This window comes from Colias croceus, chromosome 23, assembly GCF_905220415.1.
Source record: "Colias croceus chromosome 23, ilColCroc2.1".
Taxonomy (NCBI): Eukaryota; Metazoa; Arthropoda; class Insecta; order Lepidoptera; family Pieridae; genus Colias; species Colias croceus.
Genome location: NC_059559.1, coordinates 4750816 through 4771335, shown reverse-complemented (window position 1 = coordinate 4771335; position 20520 = coordinate 4750816). Strand labels below are relative to the sequence as shown.

The window sequence follows — 20520 nt, the reverse complement described above, 5'->3', positions numbered from 1 at the left end:
TCGAAAATCTTTATTTCAGTACATAATATGTAATCTTTATTACATTACATAACGCTTTGACTTTGACTTTATTATATCTAACTTACTTTGCAGTAAGCTGTAGGTATGACGCAATTTACAACAAAAAAAAATGTTAGACCACTTCTGCTCTTAGGTTCTAACTTCTAAGTGTTTTATAATAAAAATAATAATAAATATTTTAGTAACATCTTATGAAATTAGTGAATTATTCACTTTTAACTTTTAGGTACGTATGTATTACTATTTCAGCATTGTGTTATGTTCCAATTTGCTATATTTTAAAATAAAATAAAAGCAAATTAATTAATAATACTTGTATATTTATATAATTTGAAATTAATGTAGTGGTGAATTTCCTTCATCGTCACTGGTTTCACTATCGTTTTCTGATGACGAAGACGTGGAAGAATCAGTCACATTAATAATGACAGTTTTATCCGCTGCATGGTCAAGTCCATATAGTCCATATCGTTTCCTCCTTTATCACGTGGTCGACACAGTTTTTCCATTTTGCCTGATCAATGTTATTCAGGCCTTCCTCAAATAACCTTTTGACATCTACCATTTTAAAAGTTGTGTTATTTTGGGCTACGTAGTTTTTTACATCCGCCCACACCAGCTCAATAGGATTAAGCTCGCAGTGGTACGGCGGCAAGCGTAGCACTTCAATACCAACCTGTTTTGCCATTTCGTCTGTGACATAGATACCTATCTTTTACATCTTTTACTTTTGCAAGTAATTCCGTTTTAGTTTCTTTTTCTTCATATGCGACGTTTTTGAGGAAAGCCATTCTTGAATATTAAGTTTTCTCCAGCTTGTGACCGGCAATCGTTCTTGACGTCTCGAATGATAGCTTGCATTGTCCATCACGATGACAGCATTTGGTTCGACTTTTTTTAAAATATCTTCGAACCATTTTTCAAAACCTTCGGCGTTCATGGTCTCGTGGTAATCCCCTGTCGCTTTATTTTCAAAAATCCACAGAAATCCTGGCAGAAAACCCTTCTCGCTTCCTATGTGTACGACAGTTAAACGATTTCCTTTGCCTGTTGGATTCTTGGCTCCCGTTGGCAAGCCTTCTAAAAAGGCTTGTTTTGCAGATTTCACTGTCGTATCCTCCCACGCTTTACTAACTGTATGACCTGAAAAAAAAAAAAAACAAATACTTGTTTTAATACTGTACAATACAAAGTATCTTTAATTATACAGGGTTCTTAAAACAAACTATTGAATTAAAAATAATACGCGGTTTCGGGCGGAGCACTCAATACGTAATTAATAAACAATTTAGAAAACAAAAAGCAATTATTTTACTTGTCTTTTCTTACAACAATCAGGCTTTTAAGCAATTGATAAGAAAAAAAATCCTATAGAACTCACCTGCTTTAACCCAAGTCTCGTCCAAATATTATATTGGTCGTCCTCCATCTCGAAACTTCTTTATTTGTTTAAGGTACTTGATGCGCCATAAAACAATATCATGCCTTTAAATTAAAGCGCTGTTTCCTTTCTTTTTCACGTATTTAAATTTTAAATGTCTTAACAGGCACCAAAGTGATGTACGGCTGAAATTGGGTAGCATTTCGTCCGAATTGACCGCTTCCAGTATTTTATTTAAATTGGGTATCTCGCCCCTTAAATAAAACTCATGCACTTTTTTTTCTGATGCACGACTTATCAAACTCATACACACTCGCAATCAAATCAGATTTTTTTTTTTGGCAGAGCAGGAGGCGTCACGGTGTTCGTTTCTTTATATTCCTTTAGATTTTAGAACACGGTAGAGAGAGGTTTTTTCAATGCCCAAAATATCAGCCGTCTTCTTTTTCATATCCGTTTTTGACGCATATTTGTCAGTGGGCCACGTTTCTTGTACATACTTAAAACCATTTACAATCATTGTTTTTTCATTTTCGAAAATATGCGTTATCTTGCGCTTCTTTCTTGGTGACCTAAAGTCTTTAAATGTTTTTGATGTTGAAGGACCCGACTCCATATCGTTTAAAAAATATAACACTTATTTGAACAAGTCCAGCGAAAAACCAATTCTCACACAAAACTTAACAACAAAATAAAACTTAACAGAAAACAATAACAAAAAAACAATAATTTAAATTATCGAAAATATCCAAACTCAAACTGTCCACACGCAAGCGCATTTCAAAGCGAGATGCGTGAATGCGTGTCGCTGTGCTTCTTAATCTGCACCTCATCCAGACATGTCAAAACAAGTTTGTTATCTCTGAACGACCGCGTCGCTCACCTCTGACCTCACCTTGTACCATGAAAAGCGGTACGCTGCGTAAACGATAAAGTAGTGTATGAAAAGCGATAGGTATCGTTTTATTTTGATGATAAAATAATACTTCGTGTCATTGTATGAATTTCCGCCTGCCCTAGAAATATACTTGACTGTAAAAGGTTCTGGCTCAGCATATGTCATGAGTCAGTGGACTCATAACGCTGTTGATTCTGCCAGAACCCAGAAGGCAGATGGTAACATAAGAAGAGGAAACAATAAACAACAAAGTAAACTAATAACATTATGTAATATAGACCGTATAGGTGTGATTTTTGTTATACAGGGTGTTATGGACCACCCTGTATAACAATGAAAATAATAATCCCTTGAAATGTAAAAAAATAAATAAAAAAAAACTAATGACATTATGAAAAAGTTTTTTATTTTTTCATAATCCTTATAAAATGGGAATTATTTTTTGAAAATTACATCATCTAAATGTAATCCGTTACGATCGCAGTACTCCTGTAAGCGACGTTTAAAATTATCCACCTTTGCGCGGCAAGTAAGCTCTGTAATGTTTGCCATTTCTCTTTGGATTTTTTTCCTTCAGGGTGTCAACTGACCGCGGGTTGGTTTCGTACACTTTATTCTTAAGATAACCCCATAAGAAAAAGTCCATTGGGGTCAGATCTGGACTACGTGGTGGCCAAGGAATATCTCGTCTTCGAGAGATCACTTTACTAGGGAAAAGTTGACGGACGACCGGCATAGCGACGTAAGAGGCATGTGCGGTTGCTCCATCTTGTTGAAATCAGGTCTGCGTATTGAAGCCTGGAAAATTCTGCAATTCTGGTGCAAAAAAGTTCTCGGTCAATGCACTGGAACGCTTACGAGTAGACTGGGTGGGATTTTCACGAATTGAGTGTTTCACTTTATCGATGTTTTCTTCCGTCTGTGATGACCTGACCGTTGTTTATCCAACGTCGAACCTCTCTCTTCGAACTTAATAACCCAGTTCTTAATCGTTTGAACACTTGGATTGTCTTTTTATTTATTTATTTATTTAAGCCTTTATTGCTGATACAAACATACATATAAAACTAAATATTCTATCTTAAACACTATTATTTAACACATTTGGATTGTCTTTAAAGTTGCGTAAATACTGATATTCTCGAAATTTACGCCGCGCAATGGTAGCCGAATCATTGTTTCGATAAAACTCGCGCACATAAAACGCACGGTCCACACCGGTGAAATGCTCCATGGCGACAAAATTCCCAGGAATAGCCGTTTCTCCCCCCGTACCGCGTGCGCCACTCACGCGCGCATTTTGTATTTTAATCGAAATTTACTTTTCAAACGACTTATGGGCCACCCTGTATAAAGAGTCGAATGTTAAAAAGAAGAAAGTAAATACATACATATATATTATTATATATGAAATTACATAAATAAGAATAAGTAAATAAACATTAGTAAGAACAAAAGGTAACATAAATAAATGAAAGCTACATGAGAAGTAAACAATAATAAAGGGGGAAGTAATAATAGATACAAATGCTTCTTAAAGGTGCACTCACACACATCAGTCACCGTCAAGTCACCGATGACTGATCGGTGACGGTTTGTGTACGTATCCACAAACACCAGTCACCGTCATGTTGTTCGTCAGTCACGTCGCCGGTTTGACTGAATCATTGAACACATACATCAGTAGAGAACAGATACTGCCCTGACGGATAAAATTCCACGTTTCACTACTACGCAATTGGCAATGATCGCTTTAATTTTAGATGAAGAAGAAGAGCAACTTGTAAACAGGCGTCGGGTCTGGCTTCATGAAGCTTGGAGAAAAAGAAACGAAGAGGGCGAATACGCTACTTTGTACCCCCATTTATCGGCAGATGGCAAAATGTTTTATGAATATTTTCGAATGTCTGAGAACACTTTTAACCTTTTACTTACAAAGTTAGAAATATACCTGAAAAAAGAGGATACTCATTGGAGAAAAGCTATTACTCCAAAAGAGCGTCTGGTTGTTTGTTTAAGGTAAGTAAAACAATTCTCATTTTAATTGTTATGTATTATAAAAATTAAATCAATTTTGACATAAGAAAATCAGCCGAAAACCAAATTAGATACATTAATCCTTGTGCAATATTATGATCACAGTTTCATAACAAAATTTGAGAAATTCGCGGAATAAAAAGAATTTAAAGTGTCTGTTTCAACAAAAGTTTAATAAGCGCCTAGCGCACCGATAAATTAATGTAACAGCGAAAGTCTGCCGGCACTACTTGAAATTAATGTGTGAAGTTGCTATAAAAATTTAAAAGATTTTGATTCTGTGCATAAAACTCTGTAGCTCTCTCTTTAGGTGCATCGGTGTACAAATTGTTCTCAATAATATTAGTTAAATTCGTGTTTCTAGACAATTCAATGTTAGTGGCGGCATCAGAACTGGATTCTTGGTCTTCAGTGTGAGGATTTTGTATAGCAGCATCGGTGAATGAAGTGTTAAACGATGTAAATGACTTCGTATTTCCCGACAATTCAATGTTAATGGTGGCGTTAGAAGTGGACTCTTGGTCTTCAGTCCGAGGATTTTCTATAGCAGTATTGGTGAATCGAGTATTCTCAATGATAATGGAACCAGTTGTGGATGAACGGCTATCTGCAGAAGTTTGTACTGTGGGGACGGTAATACTTTGGAGTTCATATTTTTGTGCTATTCCAAAAAGCTCGCTTTTTGCCAATGCCAACTCATATCGTGGTAACGATTTTAAAATTGGAGCAATAGCACCCAATAAAAATGCGTCAACAGGGTTTTTGAAAGATTCTTCAATTGAGTTATTTGACTTAATTAGTTGTTCTATGACTACTGCTGCAGCTGTCGGTTGGGAGCATGATTTTTAAAAAGTTCTTCGTGCCTTTTTTGGGGGTTGTAAGTGCACAGAATATGCTGATTGAGAAGATTCTGGTGATGGAAGTGACGTTGACCTAGACGTCGTAGCTCTTGGTTCCGTTGATTTTTGATCGCCCAATAATTGAAGTTATTGGGCTGAAATTTGGCATGCAGGTAGATGTCATAACGTAGGCGTCCCCTAATAAAGGATTTTAGAAAATTCATCCCCTAAAGGGGTAAAATAGGGGATGAAAAGTTATACCATGTGTTGTTATCTTGATATCAACTTATATAAGAAAAACTTTATTAAGATGAAAAATATACGTGTTACACGAGCAATGTCCGCAGAGAAGAGAAAGTACAAAACAAAATGTTTCCATTACATAAAAAGTGACCACAGATTATTGAAGGCGCAAATTTATTACAACACCATGAAAATTTATCTTTTCCACGCAAGCGTAGCTGCGGGCAACAGCTAGTTAGTATTAAGTTAAAGTTAATTAAATTTCACAAAGTCATTATATTATAGTGCAATATCTTGAGTAATTTTATGATGTTTGAAATAGTATCATAGTTCGTGTGATTTTGTGAATGAAATGTTGCTACAAACTTTGCTCTTGGATAGCTGCAGTGGAGTCGCTTCTGCAAAATTTACTAGCTCACGGAGAAGTAATAGTCGGCCCACATCAAGTGTTGGAAGAGGATACTCAAGGTCTCACTTGAGGCCTTACTCATGGCCAAGACGGCCAAACAGATCGCAACTATCCTCTCCTAGGCAACATTGACGGCCAACGCTAAAACCGAACCCAATGGGGCCGAACAAGTGGATGCCGAAGCCAGGTGTGCAAAATGGAGTATTATCTCCACATAGTGGAGTGATCAATGCTGAGTCTGGTTCTGATCAAAATTACTTTGGAACGCAGTACAATGCCGGAACTCATAGCATGAATCAAATAGGTCATGTAATGAATACTTTTCAGTTGGTGTTCCCGAATTTTACGAATAACTAGAACTATCCCCAACAATTTCCTGGAGAATACGATGATACTTATTCACAATCTATTGGACCATCAGACGGAACTTATTCACAACCTAATGGCTCGAACGATGAAACTTCTGAAGAATATCCTGAGTCATATGGTGACAATTCTCCTCAAGATAATGACTCAAACGATGAAACTTCTGAAAAATCCGCTGGGCCGTAGAATGAAACTTCTTTACAACCTGACGACTCGAGCAATAAAACTTCGGAACAATATACTGAGTCATCTAGTGAAACTTCCTTACAACCTGATGGCTCGAACGATAAAACCTCTGAAAAATATCTTGTGTCATATGGTGACAATTCTCCACAAAATGATGGCTTGAACGATAAAACTTCTCAACAATCCGCTGGGCCATACGATGACATTTCTACACTACCTGCTGACGCCAACGACAACTCTAAGGTGTCTTCTGATCAAAACGAAAATTCTAATTAATTTATGTCGATAGATGAATTTATATAATATTAAGTCGAGAATTATGTCGTGGTTTAATTCTCAGTGGTTTAGATGAATCACAATACGGTTTTAGCCACTAAAACTTCAATATGTACTGTATTTCAGTAATTTTTTATATACAAAAATATGCTTAGTGTCAAAGATAATGTATTTCAAGTTTTCATGTAAATAAATTTTATGATATTATAATTTTATATAAGCTGAAGATATTGTTTGTTTGTTTCTTTGAACGCGTTAATCTCAGGAAATACTGGTCCGATTTGATTTTGATTTCACACTAAAACCATTACCCAACAGGAGCGGAGCAATGCGAGTGAAACCGCGTGACACAGCTAGTTAATAATATAATGTCATACAGTTTTAAATAATTTATAGATTTTAATGTTAAAGTTTAAACCTTTTACAATTTACTCAACTGTTTGCGGGCGCGCGCGGGTCTACTTCTAGTATTTTGATATCGTAATTAATCACCAGCTCAAAAACACAAAAAAGGCTTTGTTCAAAGCCGCTGAAAGTATGAAAAAACTGGCATGTGTATCAAGTTCTGCCTAGTAGTTTTATGCTTACGGTGTGCTTTGAAAAAATCTTCGAGCGAGACTTTTTAGATAAGAAGAAAGAAGGAAGGAAGATTTAGAAGACTTGATTCGGTATGTTCACATTTTTTTTATAGGTTTAATAACGAACATAGGTACACACTACCTACTACACAGTATTACACAGGGTCAGTGGACAAGTCAGTCGCAGCGCCAATTTCGGCGCCGCGACTGACTTTAACTGTTTACATGAAGTAAGTAGTAGTGGTGCGTTTCTCACGGTGACCACACGTTTGTGAAGTCAGTGGGAAAAATGAATTGACGAAAACAACTGAAACGACGATTTAATTATTTGTTGAAAAATTTATCAATTTTGTTATCTCATTTTCTACAATTTCTATTAACTTATTCAAGTTAATAGAAATTACAACAAATTACAAAACTAAAAATAAACGACAATGCGTAAGAAAATGGATTTAGGGATTTAATATTCCAAAGGCTCTCGTTTTTGCCATATAATTGTACCAATTTTAAGGTTTCGTCTTCGCTTACGGGTCATTTTTATCGCCAGCGAAAAAAACGTGGTCACTCTACAACGCAGCGGCAGTGACTAACCAAGCACTGACTTGTCAGTCAGTTGGCGCCCCCGGCCACCCGCGCACCCCCGCGTCAGCCAAATAAACCCCGTGTAAACAGACAAGTCAGTGCTTGGTTAGTCACTGCCGATGCGTTGTAGAGTGACCACGTTTTTTTCGCTGGCGATAAAATGACCCGTAAGCGAAGACGAAACCTTAAAATTGGTACAATTATATGGCAAAAACGAGTGCCTTTGGAATACTTGATACTTAAATAAGTTAATATAAATTGTAGAAAAATACCTTAAAAATATCATTAAAACTGACTTTGTTTTAATGAGTCTTAATGGTGCGTCCAGATCTGACGAATGCGCCGCTCGCGAACGGTTTGCAAACTGCGCGCGAGCGGCGCATTCGCCAGATGTAGGTGCACCATATTATATCACGTATATAAAATAACGTAATTTTATTATTAACTAGCGATCCGCCCCGGCTTCGCCCGTGGTACATATTTATGTTTTCTCTACATAAGATCCATCCTCGTACTTCAAGGAATATAATAAAAAAAGAATTATCGAAATCGGTTCAGCCGTTCTCGAGTTATGCGCTTACCAACACATAAGATAACGTTATTTTATTATTAATAAAGCTGCTTTCGAGCTAATTTTCCGTTTGTAGCTTTATTTTGATGAGACGCCCAATAATTTCGTGTACGAAAGTCTCGATTGTGGTAGCTAACAGAGATAACAAGGATAAAAAATTTTGATTTGATGGTTCTCAAATATTTATTACTAACTGAATTTTTTTTTGTTCAATCTCAAGATAATTACCTAAATTATTCGAAAAAATATTTGTCCTACAAAATCTATGGTTGGTTCAAAGAGTCCCCCTTTCCAAAGTGTATCGATAACGAGGTCATCATAAATGATTACTAACAAGCTGATTTTTTTGTTTTCACTTAGTTAATGTTTATATAATTCAACAGACATATTGTCCTACAAATTGCGTAATAAATATTTGAGAACCATCAAATCAAAATTTTTTATCCTTGTTATCTCTGTTAGGTACCACAATCGAGAGTTTCGTACACGAAATTATTCGGTGTCTCATCAAAATAAAGCTACAAACGGAAAATCAGCTTGATAGTAGTCACTTGCAAAAATGGGCGATGTATCCTGAACTATTAGTAGCCAGCAGTTTCTTTTGGTGCAAATATAAACCAATGTTCCTATTATTGTGATAATATGTGATTCTTGTCTAATTATAAAAAAGTCAGTTTAAATAATATTTTAAAGACATTGTGTTAAGAGATTTTATGTAAGATTTTTTTTTGTTTTCCTTATATTCCTTTTCACATATTAATGTGTCCACAACCAAATCATTTCGAAGCTAAAACAAAATGTGTCCACGTCCAAGGCCAAATGGGGCGATAGTGTAGATATTGCGTAAAATCATTTTTGGTTAAAAACTTATCTACATACATAATGGTATCATTTATAACCATGTTTTTGAACCCTTTCTGGTATCTTGCGATGGCAAAGTTGCAACGGACTTATGATTTTACCTGGAACAATTGATATATTTTAAGAAACACCAGTATTACTGAAAATAATCTTCTGCAGCCCCACGCCCTATATCTGGTAACTTGGGATCGTAGATTTCCTTACGCAAAACATTTTTTTGGATGTGTGGGTTGACAACAATGGATAAAGTGAGAAATGAGTACATAATTCGAGGAAGTTTGAAAGTAGCTCCAGTGACTGAAAAATGGAAAGGAAATCGTCTGTCACGGTATGGGTAGGTAATGAGGAGGGATGAAAATCATGTGATCGTACGAGTGATGAGTTGAATATGTGTGTTGACGAATGTAGAGGGAAGAGGTAGGTCAAAGAAAAGATTGTGGGAGAGAGGATATCTATGAAAAAGGAGTGAATGTTTAAATGACTGCTGATAGAGGAGAATGGAAGAAGAAAACATTTTGCGCCGACCCCAAATAACATGGGATAAGGGCAGGCAGAAGAAGAAAACATTTTCCCGTATTATAGAACCTCACTCAAGATACAAGTAACATTACTTATCTAGTTTCAATTAATCAAAAGGCTTTAAACGAGTTTTAAGTAATGCTTGAGTCTTGAGTAAGGTTCTGTAATTTAATACGAACCTTGGTATCCCAATCAACTACACACCTTTTTATTCTTCGCCTAAACAATTGTTACATATGTAATCAAAATAAGTATAGCCGTCGCTGCATTTCGAACAAATAGATTTTTTGCATGCCATGCATTTTATTATTCTTGATCGAAATGGCGACACGTTTTGGTTGCAGGTGGCACATTGTATGGTTCGACTTATGGAAGTTTGTGGTTTAGGATAGACAATTGGTAGTTCCGTTCTAGTATGATTATTTTTTTTTTGTTTGGGTAATAATTTATTTTGATTAGCTTCGGTTAATTTACGTTTTTTGAATTGCATGGTTTGGCCACTAATATCTTGTCGACCTTCGCTAAGTGTATGAGGACCTAGTTGATTTGAAACTGTTATATCTTGTGAAATTGTATTCAAAATTGAATCAATGTCTTGATCAAATAGACCTATATATTGTATTACAGGAGATGGACATAATTGGATTGATATTTCAGGACATATTTCAGAACACTGTGTATTTTCTTCATCAACCTCTGTTGTTCGGTAACTCGTAAGCTCGGCATTGAGTAATGTCGGGTTTGGTGTGTCATTATAAACTTTTTTATTTGCTTCTTCAAACTCCAAGTTCTCGACATGTAGGGTGGGTTTTGAAAAATCGTCGTTCCGTCTGAATGTCGTGTTGAAATCTTCATCAACAAATTGGATAATCTCATCCAAATTGTCAAATTGACTGTGATGAATGACAGCTTTAGATGAATTCGTGTCTGTCGAACGAGAGTCAGCTCTGGGTGGCGATATTGTACCAGTTGGATGAATGTCAGCAATGAATGAGATTATTTTTGAATTACTATTTATTGCACCAGAGTCTGTGAAAGTATGAGATGAATGTGTGTCTGTCGAACGAGTGTTAGCTCTGGGTGGTGATATTGTACCAGATGGATGAATGTCAGCTTTGAATGAGATTATTTTTGAATGACTATTTATTGCATCAGAGTCTGTAAAGCTATGAAATGAATTTGTGTCTGTTGAACGAGTGTTAGCTATGGGTGGTGATATTATACCAGATGGATGAATGTCAGCTTTGAATGAGATTATTTTTGAATGACTATTTATTGCATCAGAGTCTGTGAAGCTATGAAATGAATTTGTGTCTGTTGAACGAGTGTTAGCTATGGGTGGTGATATTGTACCAGTTGGATGAATGTGAGTTTTGGAGGATATTATATTTGAATGGCTATTAATTGCACCAGACTCTGTGAAACTATGACTTAGTGGAGCAAAAACAATCACATAATCCTTTGTTAATTCCACAAAAACATGAATGGGTTCTGTGTTTAATAACAACTGGGTGAGTCGATATGATTTGGTGAATTTTCATTGTTCCAACTATGGTCTTTAAGTCCTGAGGAGTTATTATACAAATATTTTCAATATCGGTGCTCTTAATATAAAAACATCGTATGGACTTCATGAGCTTTTGCAATGCCTCATGAGCTTTTGTACCATTCGTGACATCATTTCCATAGGTAACATGGCGGTCAAGTGCTCTTTTAATGGAACCACCAATGCCATCGGCAACTCCTTTTCCATGACCACTTTCCGTAAAAGACCATGTAGAATAGTTGAGATTCAGTTTTGACGTGAACAAATTATGAAGATAAAAATTTTTCTTTTGGCGATACTGAGAGCTCGGGCCATCCGAATAAAAATGAATAATGTTTGTCTCAGGTTTCAGCGTTTTATTCATTTTTATAACAGGTATAAGGTGAGCCCATATTGTTGCTGGCTCGTGGCAACTTTGGTCGACTTTGGTCTTTCCAGAATATCATGCCTGTAATAAAGAAAACAAATAAATTTAAATCAAGTTACTACTTAACTAATAATCCTAAAATAATGTTGATCACATTTGGAAAGTATGTAGAAAGTAGAATAACAAAAGAAGTATATTGACTGATTATGAATGGAGATCTCTCCTATAAGCGCATTGACCACGAAGAAAATGTGCTAAAAAAGAAGTCTTAAAAAAGGTACCTGTATGGAGAGTGATTTCCTGTTGTGTTCCTTTGATCGTTTTTCAGTACGATATTCTTTTTTGCCAGCAGTACATCTGCTGATATTGCCCCGTAAGTAGAAACTTTCTATTTCTCTTTTTATTGCATTATTTTTTAAAGCTTCTTTACGCTTTCTTATTCTTTTCCTTTCAAGCCTATTAAGTTTGTTATATATGTTTTCTTCCTAGCACGTATTACATTTTTGTTAAGAACTATTCTTTTAGTGATCCTTTTTTATTGTTGAGTTTTACATTGTTTTAGTGTCTGTTTTAGTGTAAATTCTAAAATTTCTTGCCTTGTTTTCATTTTATTAACAAGTTCTTCAGTTTTTTTCATATTTTTTTTAAGTCTGTATAACTCTTTTCGAGCTGTTACTAAACGAGTTGTTAGTATTCCTATTCTTTTAAGAGCTATATTATACTTTTTCGCTAATGTGGTATTCCTTCGTTTTATCGCTATGGAAACAATAGGCTCAGGAGTCTGCAGTGGTGGTACGCAGCTTCCAGAACGATTTTCCTTCTTAATTTTTTGTTTACGTTTTTGATTTCTTCATTTCTCTCTTTGTTTTTCTTTCTCAGCTTCTGAGAGATCAGACACTTTTTTGTTTTTTTTTTCAGGTTTTTGAGAAACTTTTTTATCCACCACTTTCCTGGCGGTTTGTTATTGAAAACATGTTCTCTATTGTTACCTTTAAGGTAGTTGAACACAACGAGACTTAGATCGAAACGAGATAGAGGTGCTCCGAAATCACCTGCTGCTCTCAGGACATTAACAATATTTTGTTCTTCTGTTTCAGAAAGTCTTTGCTGTCCGCCTGGCTTCTTACTATGCTTATTTTTCACTTTATTGTCTATAGTTCTGCGTAGTATGTGGAATCGTTTTTCAGCTTCAAGGGACGAAATTTCTTTTCTGCTAACTAAGTCCACTGCAACTTTTAACATTTCTTTAGAATATTCCTTATATGCTCTGTTTCCTAACAAAGGTCGGCGGCGTCGTATGTCCATCTTCTAAAAAAGGAAAACTAAATGTTTATTTATTCAATATTTTGTACACAAGGTACCTACTCATGAAATTAACCTAAAGGTAAACTGGATAGCGACTACAACATTTAACGACTCACACACATCCCATCTATATTAAACAGGTTCTAGTCAAATCATTTTGGACTCGGAATCCAAATCGCAATGGAAATGGAATCGCTGGTATTCTGTCAAGACCATTGGAGGGTGTGATTTCGACTTTCCACTGCATTTAGTTCATGTGAATAGATAAATAATAACTGTGACCGGGGGGCGAGGGTTAATGGAAAATGCAGGCCTGGCTCGACAGTAAAATGTACTACAGACTATTTGACAATAATTGTGATGCGCGCCGTGCTATCAAAGTGAATCCCAACAGGGGTGGAAGTTCAATATAATATCTGGGTAAGCAACGGGAATATCTGGGTACTTGACACTAAGACGTCTCAGCAGAGGTGAAAGCGTATATAGTGCGTTTCACGGAAGAGTTCCCCTGCCGTTATGTTGGTAGTGCTTGAATTAGTGTTGCCAGATTGCGAAGATTGTTATTACCTAATAGTGAGGAGATTTCCTACATTAGGCAGCCGACCCCGTAAGATACGGGATAAGGCTAGGAAGAAAGGAGAATATTTTCTCTGTCATTTTTTATTAAAAACAAAATATTTTCGATAGATGTTGTCTTCCTTTATATATGAATGCGTGGGAATTATCAATTTTATTACGTACACGATCAAAATGAAACTCCTGTAATTTAACCATATAAATATTTATTTTAAAAAGGCATTATTTTTTAAAATAATTGTGCTCCTCCAACGGTCCTACACCTGATATAGTACTGCTGTCACTATCTCCAGGGTCACTGCTATCTGAAGTATCACTGTCATCCCCTACTGCGATTATAAATCGATCTATTTCATTATCAACAGCTATACCATCGTTAAAGTACTTGTCTTCAATGCTCTCGACGTGACAGCACTCTTTCATCCATTCTTCTGGTGTGATACTACGAAATGCATCTTCGGTTATTTTGACTATATTTTTTGCTTCTTGACCCACGTTTTTTTCTGCTATCCGCCTTTTTAAAAGACTCCATATGAGCTCGATTGGGTTCAAGTCACAGTGGTAAGGAGGAAGTCTTACCACTTTATGCCCATGATCTTGTAATAGTAAATCGACTTCGTAGACAGGTGGTTCTTTGTGTTCTTTGATAATTTCAAATAATTGACTTTTTACCATATTACTGAAAATAATCTTCTGCAGCCCCACGCCCTATATCTGGTAACTTGGGATCGTAGATTTCCTTACGCAAAACATTTTTTTGGATGTGTGGGTTGACAACAATGGATAAAGTGAGAAATGAGTACATAATTCGAGGAAGTTTGAAAGTAGCTCCAGTGACTGAAAAATGGAAAGGAAATCGTCTGTCACGGTATGGGTAGGTAATGAGGAGGGATGAAAATCATGTGATCGTACGAGTGATGAGTTGAATATGTGTGTTGACGAATGTAGAGGGAAGAGGTAGGTCAAAGAAAAGATTGTGGGAGAGAGGATATCTATGAAAAAGGAGTGAATGTTTAAATGACTGCTGATAGAGGAGAATGGAAGAAGAAAACATTTTGCGCCGACCCCAAATAACATGGGATAAGGGCAGGCAGAAGAAGAAAACATTTTCCCGTATTATAGAACCTCACTCAAGATACAAGTAACATTACTTATCTAGTTTCAATTAATCAAAAGGCTTTAAACGAGTTTTAAGTAATGCTTGAGTCTTGAGTAAGGTTCTGTAATTTAATACGAACCTTGGTATCCCAATCAACTACACACCTTTTTATTCTTCGCCTAAACAATTGTTACATATGTAATCAAAATAAGTATAGCCGTCGCTGCATTTCGAACAAATAGATTTTTTGCATGCCATGCATTTTATTATTCTTGATCGAAATGGCGACACGTTTTGGTTGCAGGTGGCACATTGTATGGTTCGACTTATGGAAGTTTGTGGTTTAGGATAGACAATTGGTAGTTCCGTTCTAGTATGATTATTTTTTTTTTGTTTGGGTAATAATTTATTTTGATTAGCTTCGGTTAATTTACGTTTTTTGAATTGCATGGTTTGGCCACTAATATCTTGTCGACCTTCGCTAAGTGTATGAGGACCTAGTTGATTTGAAACTGTTATATCTTGTGAAATTGTATTCAAAATTGAATCAATGTCTTGATCAAATAGACCTATATATTGTATTACAGGAGATGGACATAATTGGATTGATATTTCAGGACATATTTCAGAACACTGTGTATTTTCTTCATCAACCTCTGTTGTTCGGTAACTCGTAAGCTCGGCATTGAGTAATGTCGGGTTTGGTGTGTCATTATAAACTTTTTTATTTGCTTCTTCAAACTCCAAGTTCTCGACATGTAGGGTGGGTTTTGAAAAATCGTCGTTCCGTCTGAATGTCGTGTTGAAATCTTCATCAACAAATTGGATAATCTCATCCAAATTGTCAAATTGACTGTGATGAATGACAGCTTTAGATGAATTCGTGTCTGTCGAACGAGAGTCAGCTCTGGGTGGCGATATTGTACCAGTTGGATGAATGTCAGCAATGAATGAGATTATTTTTGAATTACTATTTATTGCACCAGAGTCTGTGAAAGTATGAGATGAATGTGTGTCTGTCGAACGAGTGTTAGCTCTGGGTGGTGATATTGTACCAGATGGATGAATGTCAGCTTTGAATGAGATTATTTTTGAATGACTATTTATTGCATCAGAGTCTGTAAAGCTATGAAATGAATTTGTGTCTGTTGAACGAGTGTTAGCTATGGGTGGTGATATTATACCAGATGGATGAATGTCAGCTTTGAATGAGATTATTTTTGAATGACTATTTATTGCATCAGAGTCTGTGAAGCTATGAAATGAATTTGTGTCTGTTGAACGAGTGTTAGCTATGGGTGGTGATATTGTACCAGTTGGATGAATGTGAGTTTTGGAGGATATTATATTTGAATGGCTATTAATTGCACCAGACTCTGTGAAACTATGACTTAGTGGAGCAAAAACAATCACATAATCCTTTGTTAATTCCACAAAAACATGAATGGGTTCTGTGTTTAATAACAACTGGGTGAGTCGATATGATTTGGTGAATTTTCATTGTTCCAACTATGGTCTTTAAGTCCTGAGGAGTTATTATACAAATATTTTCAATATCGGTGCTCTTAATATAAAAACATCGTATGGACTTCATGAGCTTTTGCAATGCCTCATGAGCTTTTGTACCATTCGTGACATCATTTCCATAGGTAACATGGCGGTCAAGTGCTCTTTTAATGGAACCACCAATGCCATCGGCAACTCCTTTTCCATGACCACTTTCCGTAAAAGACCATGTAGAATAGTTGAGATTCAGTTTTGACGTGAACAAATTATGAAGATAAAAATTTTTCTTTTGGCGATACTGAGAGCTCGGGCCATCCGAATAAAAATGAATAATGTTTGTCTCAGGTTTCAGCGTTTTATTCATTTTTATAACAGGTATAAGGTGAGCCCATATTGTTGCTGGCTCGTGGCAACTTTGGTCGACTTTGGTCTTTCCAGAATATCATGCCTGTAATAAAGAAAACAAATAAATTTAAATCAAGTTACTACTTAACTAATAATCCTAAAATAATGTTGATCACATTTGGAAAGTATGTAGAAAGTAGAATAACAAAAGAAGTATATTGACTGATTATGAATGGAGATCTCTCCTATAAGCGCATTGACCACGAAGAAAATGTGCTAAAAAAGAAGTCTTAAAAAAGGTACCTGTATGGAGAGTGATTTCCTGTTGTGTTCCTTTGATCGTTTTTCAGTACGATATTCTTTTTTGCCAGCAGTACATCTGCTGATATTGCCCCGTAAGTAGAAACTTTCTATTTCTCTTTTTATTGCATTATTTTTTAAAGCTTCTTTACGCTTTCTTATTCTTTTCCTTTCAAGCCTATTAAGTTTGTTATATATGTTTTCTTCCTAGCACGTATTACATTTTTGTTAAGAACTATTCTTTTAGTGATCCTTTTTTATTGTTGAGTTTTACATTGTTTTAGTGTCTGTTTTAGTGTAAATTCTAAAATTTCTTGCCTTGTTTTCATTTTATTAACAAGTTCTTCAGTTTTTTTCATATTTTTTTTAAGTCTGTATAACTCTTTTCGAGCTGTTACTAAACGAGTTGTTAGTATTCCTATTCTTTTAAGAGCTATATTATACTTTTTCGCTAATGTGGTATTCCTTCGTTTTATCGCTATGGAAACAATAGGCTCAGGAGTCTGCAGTGGTGGTACGCAGCTTCCAGAACGATTTTCCTTCTTAATTTTTTGTTTACGTTTTTGATTTCTTCATTTCTCTCTTTGTTTTTCTTTCTCAGCTTCTGAGAGATCAGACACTTTTTTGTTTTTTTTTTCAGGTTTTTGAGAAACTTTTTTATCCACCACTTTCCTGGCGGTTTGTTATTGAAAACATGTTCTCTATTGTTACCTTTAAGGTAGTTGAACACAACGAGACTTAGATCGAAACGAGATAGAGGTGCTCCGAAATCACCTGCTGCTCTCAGGACATTAACAATATTTTGTTCTTCTGTTTCAGAAAGTCTTTGCTGTCCGCCTGGCTTCTTACTATGCTTATTTTTCACTTTATTGTCTATAGTTCTGCGTAGTATGTGGAATCGTTTTTCAGCTTCAAGGGACGAAATTTCTTTTCTGCTAACTAAGTCCACTGCAACTTTTAACATTTCTTTAGAATATTCCTTATATGCTCTGTTTCCTAACAAAGGTCGGCGGCGTCGTATGTCCATCTTCTAAAAAAGGAAAACTAAATGTTTATTTATTCAATATTTTGTACACAAGGTACCTACTCATGAAATTAACCTAAAGGTAAACTGGATAGCGACTACAACATTTAACGACTCACACACATCCCATCTATATTAAACAGGTTCTAGTCAAATCATTTTGGACTCGGAATCCAAATCGCAATGGAAATGGAATCGCTGGTATTCTGTCAAGACCATTGGAGGGTGTGATTTCGACTTTCCACTGCATTTAGTTCATGTGAATAGATAAATAATAACTGTGACCGGGGGGCGAGGGTTAATGGAAAATGCAGGCCTGGCTCGACAGTAAAATGTACTACAGACTATTTGACAATAATTGTGATGCGCGCCGTGCTATCAAAGTGAATCCCAACAGGGGTGGAAGTTCAATATAATATCTGGGTAAGCAACGGGAATATCTGGGTACTTGACACTAAGACGTCTCAGCAGAGGTGAAAGCGTATATAGTGCGTTTCACGGAAGAGTTCCCCTGCCGTTATGTTGGTAGTGCTTGAATTAGTGTTGCCAGATTGCGAAGATTGTTATTACCTAATAGTGAGGAGATTTCCTACATTAGGCAGCCGACCCCGTAAGATACGGGATAAGGCTAGGAAGAAAGGAGAATATTTTCTCTGTCATTTTTTATTAAAAACAAAATATTTTCGATAGATGTTGTCTTCCTTTATATATGAATGCGTGGGAATTATCAATTTTATTACGTACACGATCAAAATGAAACTCCTGTAATTTAACCATATAAATATTTATTTTAAAAAGGCATTATTTTTTAAAATAATTGTGCTCCTCCAACGGTCCTACACCTGATATAGTACTGCTGTCACTATCTCCAGGGTCACTGCTATCTGAAGTATCACTGTCATCCCCTACTGCGATTATAAATCGATCTATTTCATTATCAACAGCTATACCATCGTTAAAGTACTTGTCTTCAATGCTCTCGACGTGACAGCACTCTTTCATCCATTCTTCTGGTGTGATACTACGAAATGCATCTTCGGTTATTTTGACTATATTTTTTGCTTCTTGACCCACGTTTTTTTCTGCTATCCGCCTTTTTAAAAGACTCCATATGAGCTCGATTGGGTTCAAGTCACAGTGGTAAGGAGGAAGTCTTACCACTTTATGCCCATGATCTTGTAATAGTAAATCGACTTCGTAGACAGGTGGTTCTTTGTGTTCTTTGATAATTTCAAATAATTGACTTTTTACCATAGTTGGTAAATATGCAAGGCCTTTGTTCACAATCCATTCTTGCATTTCTGATTTTGTACTTGACATGGTGGGTGCTTTATTTACCGCTACCGTGTGGTACGACGCATTATCCATTACCACTATTGACTGCGCAGGCAGATTTGGCAAAAGCTTATCTTTTATCCATTTCATGAAGTTTTCCCTGTTCATATCATCGTGGTAGTCTCCTGACTTAGTTTGAGATTTGAAAATCAACTGCGCATCGGGTATAAAACCCATTTTACCGCCTGCATGTAGAATGATCCATCTTGGGCCTTTTGAATCTGAAGACAAAACCCCTTCCTCAGTTTCACTTTGCCAGCATTTACCGGCACAGTATGTGGAATGAATGTATGTTTCATCCAAATAGACGACTGGTCGTGGTAGGTCACTGAGACGATTGCTTCGAATTTCTTCTACATAACTATGGCGCCATGCCACGATGTCGTATCTTTCCATCAGTATCTTTCTTTTAGATTTACATTTTTTGAAATAAAATCCCAACTCTTTTAAGATTCGCCACAATGAGGTACGACTACCCTTGAAGTCAATTTCGCTTCGCATTTCATGCAACAATTTAGTAAGAGTGGGCAACTCCTTCTTCACGACATAAAATTCGTGAATTTTGTGACATATAGCACAAAGTTCAAAGTCATCAAGCTTTATTTTTTTTTCTCTAGGACGATGCTTGCCCGGTGTTGAAATTTTTGTTTCTGTAAGGGCAGCAACCTCACCTTCTTTCGTGATTTTTGAAACGGTTTTTTCAGAAATGCCTAAAACAAAAAAAAAACAATATAATAATTTTATAAGTATCTAAGGCATTTTTTAATAATTAGCACATTGGGCGAGTCAAGTTGACGGCGGAGTATTAGTGATTGGTATTATATGTTATCGGTAAAGTAAAGTAAAAAAACAAATATAAGTTTACACTTTAATAATAATAATAGAATAGGACTTTAGGATCCTTTAGCTGGTAACCCTATTTTACTAACCTGTCATGGCGGCGACTCGACGTCGTACACATTCTAATGGAATTATTGGCACTTTGTTACGTTTTTCACTCTCACAAAATGTTTTAACTTTTAAAACCATTTCTCTTTCACCACTTCTAAGCGTATGCGGCATGATGCCAATCTCTAAAACATTTATAAATCTCGGAAAACCTTGACATCTCTGTATTTTTGACAGTCAGGTATGCCAACATAACGGCAGGGGAACTCTTCCGTGAAACGCACTATAGTTAAATTGTCATTTATTAAAATTGTCAAATATTATCAAATATTAAAATTGTCATTTATTGAACACTTACATACATAATTATTGATCAGAAAAGACTCGAAACGATCCATATTTAAATGGCTCAACTTAATAAAGTAGTCTGCTTCTTTCATGAGCTAATTTATCTGCCTTTGT

At 35.9% G+C, this 20520-nt stretch overlaps 2 protein-coding genes and 1 long non-coding RNA gene across 3 annotated transcripts; all 3 read right to left on the bottom strand.

The window, feature by feature from the left end:
• Positions 1-324: 324 nt before the first annotated feature.
• Positions 325-3308, bottom strand: LOC123702228. The gene is made up of 2 exons (XR_006752840.1): positions 1403-3308; positions 325-1164 (listed from the first exon to the last, which is right to left on the bottom strand). It is a non-coding gene; the product is annotated as an uncharacterized LOC123702228 (long non-coding RNA).
• Positions 3309-13771: 10463 nt separating this feature from the next.
• LOC123702585 lies at positions 13772-14236 on the bottom strand. Its single transcript, XM_045650357.1, has one exon. The coding sequence runs from the start codon at positions 14234-14236 to the stop codon at positions 13784-13786; it is 453 nt and encodes a 150-aa protein (XP_045506313.1). The 3' UTR covers positions 13772-13783.
• Positions 14237-18624: 4388 nt separating this feature from the next.
• Positions 18625-19928, bottom strand: LOC123702318. Its single transcript, XM_045650037.1, has one exon. The coding sequence runs from the start codon at positions 19669-19671 to the stop codon at positions 18637-18639; it is 1035 nt and encodes a 344-aa protein (XP_045505993.1). The 5' UTR covers positions 19672-19928; the 3' UTR covers positions 18625-18636.
• Positions 19929-20520: the final 592 nt, after the last annotated feature.